This window comes from Notolabrus celidotus, chromosome 14, assembly GCF_009762535.1.
Source record: "Notolabrus celidotus isolate fNotCel1 chromosome 14, fNotCel1.pri, whole genome shotgun sequence".
NCBI classification, from domain to species: domain Eukaryota; kingdom Metazoa; phylum Chordata; class Actinopteri; order Labriformes; family Labridae; genus Notolabrus; species Notolabrus celidotus.
In genome coordinates this window covers 3,540,255-3,553,197 of record NC_048285.1, presented here as the reverse complement: position 1 = coordinate 3,553,197, position 12,943 = coordinate 3,540,255, and the positions used below count along the sequence as shown (strand labels likewise).

Here is a 12,943-nt window from a genome sequence, read left to right as displayed (position 1 = left end):
TGGACTTAGTTCCTAAACCTAACCCTTGATTTTTGTCAGTGGACTATATTCCTAACCCGAACCTTTGGGCTTACTCACAATTTTCCCCTCAGCCGACCTTAATGCAAAACACTCGGGGTTCTCGCCTAACCCTAACCCACAGTATTTGCCAGTAGACTTAGTTCTTAAACCTAACCCTTGATTTTTGTCAGTGGACTATATTCCTAACCCGAACCTTTGGGCTTACTCACAATTTTCCCCTCAGCCGACCCTAATGCTAAACACTCTGGGTTCTTGCCTAACCCTAACCCACAGTATTTGTCAGTGGACTTAGTTCCTAAACCTAACCCTTGATTTTTGTCAGTGGACTATATCCCTAACCCGAACCTTTGGGCTTACTCACAATTTTCCCCTCAGCCGACCCTAATGCTAAACACTCTGGGTTCTTGCCTAACCCTAACCCACAGTATTTGTCAGTGGACTTAGTTCCTAAACCTAACCCTTAGTTTTTGTCAGTGGACTATATTCCTAACCCGAACCTTTGGGCTTACAATTTTCCCCTCAGCCGACCCTAATGCTAAACACTCTGGGTTCTTGCATAACCCTAACCCACAGTATTTGTCAGTGGACTTAGTTCCTAAACCTAACCCTTAGTTTTTGTCAGTGGACTATATTCCTAACCCGAACCTTTGGGCTTACTCACAATTTTCCCCTCAGCCGACCCTAATGCTAAACACTCTGGGTTCTTGCCTAACCCTAACCCACAGTATTTGTCAGTGGACTTAGTTCCTAAACCTAACCCATAATAGAGTCTATTTTTCGACGGAGCCCGCACCCAGCACGTGTCAATCTCCAAAGAAAAGATCGACCTGGACAGGAAGTCAGGCACAAGGATGCAACATCTGCCAATGTCAAAATAAAGCATCATATACGGACTCCCGACCGTTTAAAGATCGTAAAGATCAGAAATACTCATGGATTATGGATGTAAGCTAGATAACTGTGTCAGAAGGTAACAGGACAACAATATAGAGCAGAATTATTCATATTAAACTCATCTAAACCTGCAAAATCCAAACTTTATAGTTTGGATTTTTTCAACCACAGAAAGGCTCTGTGACCTGTTGTTTGTTTGTAGTTCTCTTTATGTTGGACCCAGCTGATCCTGGCTGCTCTGAACTGGCGCTACACTCCCAACACACGTCCTGTGTAGCAGGGCGCAAGCCCTCGGACAGACAAAACGCTGTGCAGCTGTAACGCAACGCGGCCCATCCTGTGTAAATTGGGGGTAAGGGGCGCGCTTCAGCCCAGAATGTGACCGCTAGATATTCTCATTCCTACACACCTAAACAACTCTGAAACAGATTTAGTAGATTATATTTCATGCATGTCTCATATAAGGTAGAGTTTATCAAACACAAAGTTCCATGTGGACTGAGAACTATTTGGCCAGGTGTAACTAAAGAAATGTGAGTTCTGGGATGAAGGTGAACATGAAGGATAAAAGAGAGGAAACCTTTCAGTGTTGTAGTACTCAAGTCCAGGACTCAGACTCCAGCCCGACTCGTGTCTTAATGTTCGAGACTCCTGAGACTTGCATTTGCACTCAGACTCAAAAACTGTCTGCATTCGAAAGATGAGGACGCCCAAAGAGGCGGTAATTTTTTTGCTTTCAAAGATTTTACAGCAAATGCAAAAAAGAGTGATGCAACCTGAACCCTGTGGACTCGAGTCTGACTCAGGCTGGAGGTTTGGTGATGGACTACAACACTGCTACATTTATCCCATTTTCTGGACGTACACAACAGTAATCTTATCTGTTACATACTGAAATGTGTCTTTCTGCTGATCTTGATATAGGGACAATGATTCCAACAAAAACTCATCTGGACCACCAAACTCTGTTTCTTTGAATCAACAATTAGAAATGGTTATTTGCATTTAAACAAGGAAAACTCACAGCGCTCATTCACTTCCTTGTCATCCTTTTGGCACAGCACCAGTTTGTCCAGAGAACTCTGCTCACTAGACTTGTTGAATCCCAGGAACCGAGACCGGTACAGAGACGACTCAAACATGTACATGTCAGTCCCTGATTGGAGACTCCTCCGGTAGAACACAGCTTTGTGTGCGTCTTTATCAATTTTGCTGGGAAGATCCTGCAGAAAAAATAACAATCTTTTTATCGTCTGGTTTTTAAAATCAAATGAGACACGGTGAGTGTGACACGTGTACCCTAAATAATCTGGATGATAAATCACACCAACTTGCTCAGACTTGTGCCACCACCCTGAGCTGGTCACTGACTGGTTTTCTGTTTTCATTAAATGCATAATTATAAATCAATGTGTGCTTCTATTACGAGACCCATTTCCTGCGAGAGGAACTTCCCACTCTGTCAAATACTTAGCATTTGTTTCTTCTCACCATGGCCTCAGCACAAACATCCTTATTCTCAGTGCAGCAGACCACCATATTCTGTCCGTCTTGGATGACATACAGCATGACGGCCCTCCCTTGCGCTTGCTCCGAGCTGCTGTCATGGTAAATCTGGATGGTACATTGGCAGCCTAAAGGGAAACACAGAGGAGGGGAGGGAAATTCTGCTTGTCACTTTAAAACTCTAAATCCACTCCACAAAAAGCAAAGCAAAAACAAACGTTTCAGGATTTTCGGTGGGAAACTTTTAAACCCTCAGTCCCAGAAAACGAATGAAATCCATCAAAATGTAGCAACAAAGAAAAAAGAGACGTCCTGATCAAAGTTCTGCCGGAACGACTTGCATAAATCAACTTTTTTCAGTTTTTCAAACTACCACCAATTTTTATTAAAGCACATCTCTATATTTATTTTTTCTATTTTTCTTTTTAATTAATTAATTAATTATATTAATTAATTATTAGACAGGACAGCTGAATAGAGACAGGAAACATGGGGAGTAGAGAGTGGGGGATGACACACAGGAAAATGGTTGCAGAGTGTGTGGGGCGCTTATCAGTCCCTCCAGGATTTCGAGGGATCTTTTTGTGATTGTTGCGGCCCAAAAAGCCTGAATTTGCGACAGCTTTTTGAAAAAATTGCGGTGAAAGTTGCGATTATTTATTTTTTTGCTTTTTTCCCCCCCAATAACATCTCAGGGGCAAGTAAATATGCTAAATTACAGTTCTTTTTAGAAAACATTCTTGATGTGGCCACTGACTGTATTTTGATTCTCTTGATTCACAGAAAAATGCCATGAAAGGGCTGTATTGCACATTTACGACGGTCACTGAATGCACCTCGCAGCGACTGATGCACAGTCAGTTCACGGCACTCTGAAATTAATCTGTCTTTGACTACAAGGAGTTGATCAAAACTTACTAAATGTGTCTGATGTATCACCAAACTGGATTAAATCAAGCTGTAGACGCAGAGCTTTTTACGGTAACCACGGCAACAACGTCAAACATCAAATAGTAAACAGACGTCCCCCGGTTGTGTCTTTGTCACTAACGCACACCGGGGGTAAAAATCCTGAATGAAGATGAGACAGATGCATGGAGGTGAGGAGAGCTGGTTCATAAAGCACACCTGCTGCAGGTAGAGACCAAGCGAACACTGAGCCCCTCAATCTATAAATAATAACGTTGTCATGGTCACTTGTCCTGCCTGCTGTCCCCTCTCTTCACCCGTTCTCTGTGCGTGTTTTGTTGTTGAAAAGTGCCGATCAAGTGAGGACTTGTGTTTATGTTCCAAGGAAGTCAAATTGACGACAAACCCGATGATGTACAGGGGCTGAGATTGAGGTAATTGGTCAAATTTGCGGGAAAGTTGCGCTGATTGTAAAAAATTGCAGGGCCGCGAAAAAATTGCGCTGATTGGTTGAATTTGCGTTGATAGTTGCGATCGCTAAATCGCAACTTCCTGGAGGGACTGGCTTAGACTGCTAGGCCACCAGCGTCCCACATCTCTATATTTCATATTTCTTCTTCATGGGTCTTGTCTTATATCATCCGTGTATCCTCTCATGGTTTCTTGCATCATTAGCTTTGCTCTTGCTGTTTTGATTTCTGCGTCTCCGTTGTTCTCTGAGTCCTCTCCTTTTATTTCGTTTGTAATAGACCTTTTCAAACCCGTCACATCATTCTTATTCTTTTGTTTTAAAAAGCTACATTTTTCCTCGGACTTTGACCGCGGTTGCATTAAGTGGCCGTGTGAAGATCTGATGTCAGAATGTGAAAAAATGATGTACCATTCATGCAGCAGGTGGCGCTGTAGCATCATCATCTAACTCTTCTTCTGACCTGAGAACTGTTCGTCTGACCAGCCTCAAACTTGGTGAGTGTGTTGAAGTGTGCAGACTGCTCTGAAGCTGACCAACAGTGCAGTCGTAGACACGGCCATTGTGTTCGGTCACCGACTTTAAACGGACCTTAAGGAACCTGATGGCCGATCACCTCAAATGCATCATTCAAGACAATGTGGAGGGCCACGACTCGAGTGAGGATGCGTCCACATGCATGGAGCTGATGATGTGGAAGATTAAGGAGGATGCAAAGGTCAAAAGATGACCTCTGACCCCTTCAGTCTACTTTCCTATCATTCAACTTCCTGTCTGTTGCACACAAGCATGCCGGATACGGCCCTGGTGGTGAGGCTTTCAGCAGTGTGACTGCCCCCTGGTGGCTGGCTGCAGTATAGGTAAAAAAATCCGTCTCCCCCATTCATTTGAATGGGGGAGCAGTCAAACTTTAAAAAATAAATACACATCGTACGAATGTTTCTCACATCTGTATGCTGTGGTGATATGTAGTTAGTATTTGACTGTTTTGTGTCCAAGGCCTCTTTTTTCTGAAAAGTTTCTTTTTCGTTAGTTATTAGAGTTTAAAAAACGGGGTTTTACTTCTGGGTTTCCTTTGATTCACAGCTGCCGTAGAGTGAAACTTCAAAGGACACACAGCGTCTTGTGACGTCACGCTGTAGGGCGGAGCTTATTACAAAGGCTTCACAGGCTCTGGCTGCACAATGGCTGCGCCCAGGAGAGGGATTTTTTGGCTTCAGAACTGTACAACGGGAAGAGGCGGAGCAACGCTGTCCATTTTTATTTACAGTCTATGGTTGCACACTGCAGCGAGGGGCTTCTCATAAGATAAGCAAGCTGAGGCAAGCGACCGAGCACATGCTCTACACAAACACACACTCGAGGGGCAGAGAACTGGTTTTCTATGAAATGATAGAAACATCAGAGATGCTTTGTTGTTCTTTGGCAGGCCTCTGCAGGTGACACACCTTAACTGCCAGATGGTGATGAATCCCTGCAGGTGATGATTTATATCTGTGAGTCAACTGTTTTACTGTAATGGAAACATTCTACATAAGGACTTTGAACAGGTCTGAGGTGCATTCATGAAGCAGACTGAGAGAATACCAAGAGTGTGCAAAGCTGTCATGAAGGAAAAAGGGGGCTACTTTACAGAATCTAAAATATAAAACATATTCTGCTTTGTTTAACACTTTTTTCTTCATTCAATAATTCCATATATGTTCTTTCATAGTTTTGATGTCTTCAGTATTAATCTACAGTGTTTACAATAAGTCAAATAAATACAAACCCTTGAATGAGAAGGTGTTTTTAAAAGTTTGACTGGCAGTGTAAGTGATGGATGTTTGTCCAGACTTTGAAGAACAAGAAGTATGTGACACTTTTTAATGATTAACAGATTGGGCACAAATGTTTGTTTTGTTATCTTAACGATAAGTCATCATGATGCAGTTAGAGTTTAATAGTTATCAGTTATTGACTGTTAATCTAGATTATATTTTAACCAGCTAAACCTATAAGATGAATATTTTCTGACTGGTTTTAACAGACGACATCACATTACTCCTGTCCTCGCTTCTCTCCTCTGGCTTCCTTTACGTTTCAGATTTTCAGATTTTACCGACCACTTTTAAAGCTCGCCTAGGTCTCGCCCCAAACTACATTGCAGAAATGCGAAGAAATTACAAGCCATCTCGCATTTTTGGTCGTTCCAAAGTCAAGGCTGAAATACAAAGGGTACAGAGCTTTCTCCATTAGAATCCCTTGACTTTGGAACAACCTCCCTGAGGCGATAAGGCTCACAGAGTCAGTGACATCTTTTAAGTCTCTTCTTAAAACACATTTTTACAGACTTTCTTTAATGTGACTTCATCTTTCTAACTGCTTTCACTTCTATTGTATTATTCATTTTAGTTTTGATCCAACTCATGATTGAACTTGATTATTTATTGTTTTGATTTAATTATTTTTCATTTATTATTTTGTTCCTAATTTATCCTTTTCACTTTTTCTAATTTTCTAATGCTTATATTTACTTATCCATTTGTATTTATTCATTTTATTTATTTATGCTTGAAAAACCTCTTAAAGGTGACATATTACGCTTTTTTCATCAATATATATTGGTCTAAGAGGTCCCCAAAACATGTCTTTGAGGTTTATGCTCAAAAAAACACTTTGAAATCAGATTTTGGCATGCCTGAAAAGCCCTCTTCTTCAGCCCTGTTCAGAACAGTCTGTTTTCTCTCTGACCACGCCCCCTCAGGAAGTGGCTATCCCCTCGGCTCTCCAGCACGTTGATCTAATGTTTACATGTTGGCTGAATATACACGGCTGCTCACAGACCCACGTTACTTCAACCCTCTGAATCTGATCCAGAATCTGATCCTGACGGAGAGGCGCCTGTAGCAGGACTTTTCTGAACCATTGGTCACAGATTTAGTGTTTCTTGTTGTTTTATTTATCAGTATGTCGACGTGTGTCTTGGTAAACAGCTACGAACATGTAGCTATGTGGCTATGCTAACTAGCGCTAGCACTTATCCATGATAAATAAAAATCATCAACTAGATCTTCAAATCTGCAGACGTGGGGAGTAAAACTGACCTCTGCCAGAAAGGCAGCAGGACCTTTCTGAAGGATTGGTCACAGATTTAGTGTTTCTTGTTGTTTTATTTGTCAGTATGTCGACGTGTGTCTTGGTACACAGCTACAGCTACGACATGTAGCTATGTGGCTATGCTAACTAGCGCTAGCACTTTTCCATGAAAAATAAAAATCATCCACTAGATCTTCAAATCTGCAGACGTGGGGAGTAAAACCGACCTTTGTGTTTATTAAGACGGCCTACAACTAGCATGCCTCCCTCCTAAGCTCCTTGTTAGCACACATGTGTGCAGGTAATGAAAAACAGAGGAGGGGTTGAGTTGTATTTTATACAGTCTATGGGCTGAACAAGCTCAGAGCTCTGACTCCGTGACAGACCGGATATTGTTGTGACGTAACAAAAACACTGAAGTCTGAAACGGCTCGTTTCACACACATTTACAGAAAGGTGGAGAAATCAGAACAGGGGCAGAATGGATTCTTTTCATTCTCGGGGGGTTTGTAAACATGCCAGGGAAACATATTTCAGGTAGAGAACCATTAAAAAGTCCATTTTGCATGATATGTCACCTTTAAATGATGATTTATTGGTCTATTGTCTCACCACTTCATTCTGATTCATTTATTCTTTTTAATCTCACGTTGTATTTTGTTTTGCGTTGTTAAAATTCCTCTCAGTCTGTCAAAGGTTTACTTTGTTATTTGAACCCTGCTTTGTTTGTCAAAGCACTATGTAAACATTTGTTTTTAAAGGTGCTATATAAATAAAGTTATTATTGTGATTATATTTGATCCTGTTTTAGTGTCTAAATGATTTGACAGTTCAAAAAGTTTTGGAACTTCTTGCTGTGATGCTTTCAGACTCTTGGACATTGACAGGTAGTAAAATCAAGCTCTCCTGTGTGCAGTGATGACGCGCTTTTGCCCTAACAAGTTAATACCAGCTCGTTGGTCAGACACTTTCTACTGGACTTCTGCCAAACCTTTTTCTTTTTTTTGTAGCTGTGAGTCATTTAGACCCAAAAGTGTGTAAACAGGATCATCCCCATGATAACAGCACAACACTTTGATGATTATGGAACATCTTACCAGACTGGTTTTGCTCAACCTCAGTTAAGAACTGTTTTTGGACTTCTCTTTCATGAAAAATCAGGCATTTGTCCTCGTTTTTGATCCAGCATTGATGGAACTCTTTGGACTTCCTAAAGGCATCTAAACACAAATCTGTATTTGGAGAAAAAGACATTCAGTAAAGTTGCAATCCTCACATTTACATTCTGCTGTAGGTAGGAGGATGAGTGAGGATCACGTGAAACAATCAAATTGCGTTGCATATGCAGTGAAGTATTACCTGGCTCATCTTTTACACCCTCTGTCAAAAGAGAGATGGAGACAAAATATCAGTCTTCATAAGCAAACATTCAAAACAAGGAGAGTATTTGAAATGAACACGAGACTGTAAGAAATAACTTCACCTTCAAAGATGAACGCTTTCTCATGTATACCAACAAAGTGTGTAGGGGTGGAATAATTGGTCGCCATTAGGAAGTCCTGGTGAAACAAAGACTTCTTTGAGTTATGAGCTCGTATCAATTTATGGAAATGTATTATGTACAGCAACACTTCCTCCTGGAGAGTAGTGCACTGACTGAACACGTCCCTCCAGAGTTCATGTTAGTTCAAATCAGTTCAGCTCGACAGTTCCACTTCAAACATGGTGTATATTTTTCACCCCCACATGGAAGCATGTGCACCCATTATTCCAGTTGATTTCCTTACTGTCGTCAAGCTGTAAACTCTGAATCTGTTCACACACCCACACAGCTGACTCATGATGCGGGCGAGCTTAATACAAAAGAAGCACTTTCTCAAAGTCTGAACACAGAGGGAAACGGGGAAAGTGAAAGGAGGGATGAGGTTATGATCATAAAGTGGGAAAAACAACTGGACATGTTATAAATCGCAGAGAAAAGCTGTCACTCAGACTCTGCCAGAATAACTGTTTTCGTATCCGTCAGCAGGAAGAACATTCCTGGGACATGAGACGGCTCCAAAGGCTTTCTCACTCCACACCCGCCCCTGAGATGGCCTGTGACATGACGTTTTCTGTTCTTGTTTCACACCCACTCAGAAGTGGTTGTAAAGCACTTTGACACAAAATTGTTTTGTTTGTAAAGCGCTCCTTTAATGTACCATGGCATTAACCTTTCTTTCTTCAGGTCATAAACCAATTGACTAAAATGTTTTTAAGAGGAATGATCACATTTTGCTGTGATGGGTGTTTCATAAACGTGTCCTCAGGGACTGAAGTCATGAATTTGGATTAATGGGCATGGTAGAGCTCAAACAGGGAAATGTCGACTCATTATTTGACTGATTATGCAAACAAAGCTGGGCTGTTGCAAGTAAGTGCATTGTCTCCTGTTTTCAACTTCCTTTTACAATACTAACATCTACTATGCCTTCTCTTTGGGTTGTAATCCACCAACATGAAAGTGAAGGGCGGGGGGAAACATAAAATAGAAGAACACTACCAGTCAAAAGTTTGGAAACACCTTCTCATTCAAGGGTTTGTATTTATTTTAATTATTGTAAACACTGTAGATTAATACCGAAGACATCAAAACTATGAAAGAACATATATGGAATTATTGAATGAACAACAAAGTGTTAAACAAAGCAGAATATGTTTTATATTTTAGATTCTGTAAAGTAGCCCCCTTTTCCCTTCATGACAGCTTTGCACACTCTTGGTATTCTCTCAGTCTGCTTCATGAAGTGGTCTCCTGGAATGGTTCCAGCAGTTGTGTTGTTCAGAGGTAGGGTTAGTACACAATGGATAGTCCTGTTTGACTACTGTTGTAATCCAGATTATGGCAAACCCATATTAGTTCATAGTTTTGATGTCTTCAGTATTAAACTATAATGTTGAAAATAATTAAAATAAATATAATTGAATGAGAAGGTGTGTCCAAACTTTTGACTGGTTGTGTATATCATCTGTGCAAAAAACACAAATCCCTCTTGGACCGTTTGTTCGACCCGTAAGCTTTCGTCATGTAGATTTAAAGCTCTATATTATATGCACTTTACTGTCCCTGCAGGGAAGCTTGTCATGGACATTTAGCTGCCTACATATAAGTAGGATTAAAGCACATGCCGATGACAATCTCATATAACATATACTGAACACTACTCATGCTGGAGATTGACGCTATAAAATTCACAGAGGCTGTGACAAAAGATGAATTGTAATAAGTCAAATTATGGAATATTTGACCTTCCACTACACAACAATTTAAGTGATATCAATGTGAAAAATTATTATAATAATATTAATAATAATAACTTTAACTGTATAGCACCCTTAAGAACAAATGTTTGCAAAGTGCGCAGGATTCGGAAGACAAAAGAAACCTTTGACAGACAGAGAGGAGTGAAGGAACTCTAACAATGCAAAGACGAAATACAACGCAAAAGGCTAACAAGGATTAACACAAATTGAACTGAATAAAGTGGTGAGACAGTAAAGCAATAAATCATTGTTGAAGAGGTTTTTCTAAAGATAAATAAATGCAAATATACACTGCGTGCACAATTATTAGGTAAGTTGCATTTTTGTGAATGTTTTAAAAACTATATCAACAGCCTTTTTCAAATTTGTCAAGAAGTCAGATAGTGAATATATTTCTTCAACTGTGTGGTTAAAATTATTCTTTTCGGCTGTATTTTTAAATAAATGCAGAATCTGCAGAAATGAGCGTGCCAAATTATTATGCAAGTTGGTGATAAGAGTATATAACTTGTAAAAATTAAAAACTAGGCACCATTTTAAACGTTCTATTGATTGAACATAATAATATTTACTACAGCTGTATTCAAACTTCAACAAAAACAACAGTTTTCTTTACATTTATGTACAAAATAAAACTGTTAATGTCTTTAAAACATTTCAAATCTAAAGTGTTTCTCTAATGTCCAATATAACCTCCTTTTCTTTCAGTGAGGGTCAGAGGTCACTGTAAACTGATTCAGTTTCTGATGACTTCTCTGTTGACTCTGTGAGCTGTATATTGTATGGCTTTCCAAAGAGGCTCTTTGAGATGTATTTCTTGCCATCACTGTAAATGATCTACTTTATTATTGACTACAAGTTCTCAGTCGGGTTGAGATCAGGTGAGCAGGCAGGCCAGTTCATGAGGCGATCCTCTTTTGTATTTTCCTCCATGGAGGAAGAGACATTCAGCTAAAGTGAAGAAGACGCTCGTGTTCATGCATGAGCACAATGCACCGTCACATGCCTCACGTTATTCCCAGGACAGGACGGCATCTCAGGGCTTTAAAGAAGATCGCCACATGAACTGGCCTGCCTGCTCACCTGATTTCAACCCGACTGAGAACTTGTGGTCAATACTGAAGAAGATAATTTACAGTAATGGCAAGAAATACAGCTCAATGAGCCTCTTTGGAAAGACATACAAGGTACAGCTCACAGTGTCAGCAGAGATGTCATCAGAAACTAAATCAGTTTACAGTGACCTCTGACCCTCACTGAAAGAAAAGGAGGTTATATTGGACATTAGAGAAACACTTTAGATTTGAAATGTTTTAAAGACATTAACAGTTTTATTTTGTACATAAATGTAAAGAAAACTGTTGTTTTTGTTGAAGTTTGAATACAGCTGTAGTAAATATTATGTTCAATCAATAGAACGTTTAAAATGGTGCCTAGCTTTTAATTGTTAGAAGTTGTATACTCTTATCACCAACTTGCATAACAATTTTGCAAGCTCATTTCTGCAGATTCTGCATTTATTTAAAAATAAAAAAATGAAGAAATATATTCACTATCTGACTTCTTGACAAATTTGAAAATGATATAGTTTTTAAAATATTCACAAAAATGCAACTCACCTAATAATTGTGCACGCAGTGTATGAGTAAATAAAGCTTTACAAGGACAATAAATAAGGTTTTAAGAATAAGAGTACTAATTATAATTATAATACTAATGATCATTTAAAAGAAAGAATAAAAATAATAGATAAAGGTAAAATTATATGACCTGATTATAAAAATTTTAAAAAATTAATTAGCTGGATAAAAAATAAAAATAAAAATCAGTTAAAAGGATGAAGTCACATAAAGAGATTACTTGAGTTTCCTATCAAACTCCAGTTTTCAAGCAGCATAAAATCCTGTATTTTCAGAAGCTTTAATTGGAAAATATTTAACTTTTATGCTTAGAAATAACAGAAAATTTGATTTATAATTTTTTATTTGGATGTGTTTTTATCAAGTTGTGTTTAACTGTTGCAGCTATTGGATGAATTATGTAGGGCAACGTGTGTGTGTGTGAGTGTGAGTGTGTGTGTGGAGCTTACTCATTATGAACAATAATGGAACAGTCATAACCTGAACTCTCTGGAGGGAACGTTACAGTGTTATGTCATCCAACTCCAAACGTGGATGCCAAACCGATGCACTCACGAGCAGCCATCAATCAATCAATCAATCTTTACATGTCATGGTTTAATGATGAGAAGTTCACGTACCTTCAGAGATAATGCGGGCTCTCTCTCTGCTGATGTTCACGCTCACCTTTAAAAGAAGGCATCAGACCAGACAATGAGTAATAAACAGATCGAAACGTCCAGAAATAACCTCCTAACTAAAGCCAATAACTGATGTAACGATCACTGTAAAAATGCATCTTAAAACTTGTTGAATGTGTTACCTTGAGTCCAGACGTGTCTCTCTGAGTCAGCGGAGGGAGAAGAGTCGCGCGCTGGCTGGTACCATAGACTGTATAAAATAGGCTGGGCTGGCACAGATAGAAATATCGCACAACGTGAGCTGGAGGAAGATAACGCGCGAGTTCCTGGTTTCACATGTGAAAGGAAGTGAAAGCACAGAACTTGACAGAAGAAAGAGCCATTCCTGTTTCATTTTCTCAAAAATAGAAATTTGTCCTGTTGTCTTTTTAAGTCTTCCTCAAACATCTTAGATCATCATAAATACAGTAGATATTCCAGCTCCCTAAGGAGTATTAAAGTAC

The 12,943-nt window shown here is 39.5% G+C and overlaps 1 protein-coding gene across 3 annotated transcripts; it reads right to left on the bottom strand.

The window, feature by feature from the left end:
* Positions 1 to 354: 354 nt before the first annotated feature.
* LOC117825045 (interleukin-18-like) lies at positions 355 to 12,724 on the bottom strand. 3 transcript variants are annotated; one of them, XR_004633769.1, is made up of 8 exons: positions 12,623 to 12,724; positions 12,441 to 12,486; positions 8,361 to 8,436; positions 8,237 to 8,257; positions 7,975 to 8,109; positions 2,407 to 2,549; positions 667 to 2,138; positions 355 to 518 (listed from the first exon to the last, which is right to left on the bottom strand). XR_004633769.1 is itself a non-coding variant. In XM_034700645.1 (7 exons), the coding sequence occupies exons 3-7, from the start codon at positions 8,425 to 8,427 to the stop codon at positions 1,911 to 1,913; spliced, it is 594 nt and encodes a 197-aa protein (XP_034556536.1). In that variant the 5' UTR covers positions 8,428 to 8,436; positions 12,441 to 12,486; positions 12,623 to 12,724; the 3' UTR covers positions 355 to 1,910. The 3 variants fall into 3 exon arrangements, 1 of the variants encoding a protein (XP_034556536.1); XR_004633770.1 differs by having other exon boundaries at positions 355 to 474; positions 775 to 2,138; XM_034700645.1 differs by having other exon boundaries at positions 355 to 2,138.
* Between the last annotated feature and the right edge of the window lie 219 nt (positions 12,725 to 12,943).

Excerpts from the sequence above, each read along its gene's own strand:
- LOC117825045 (XM_034700645.1), bottom strand. The coding sequence starts at position 8,427 with ATGGCGACCAATTATTCCACCCCTACACACTTTGTTGGTATACATGAG. Across the intron at positions 8,110-8,236 it reads GGGTGTAAAAGATGAGCCAG|ATTTGTGTTTAGATGCCTTT; the intron begins GTAATACTTCAC and ends CTCCAAATACAG. Across the intron at positions 2,550-7,974 it reads GGTTGAGCAAAACCAGTCTG|GCTGCCAATGTACCATCCAG; the intron begins GTAAGATGTTCC and ends GTTTCCCTTTAG.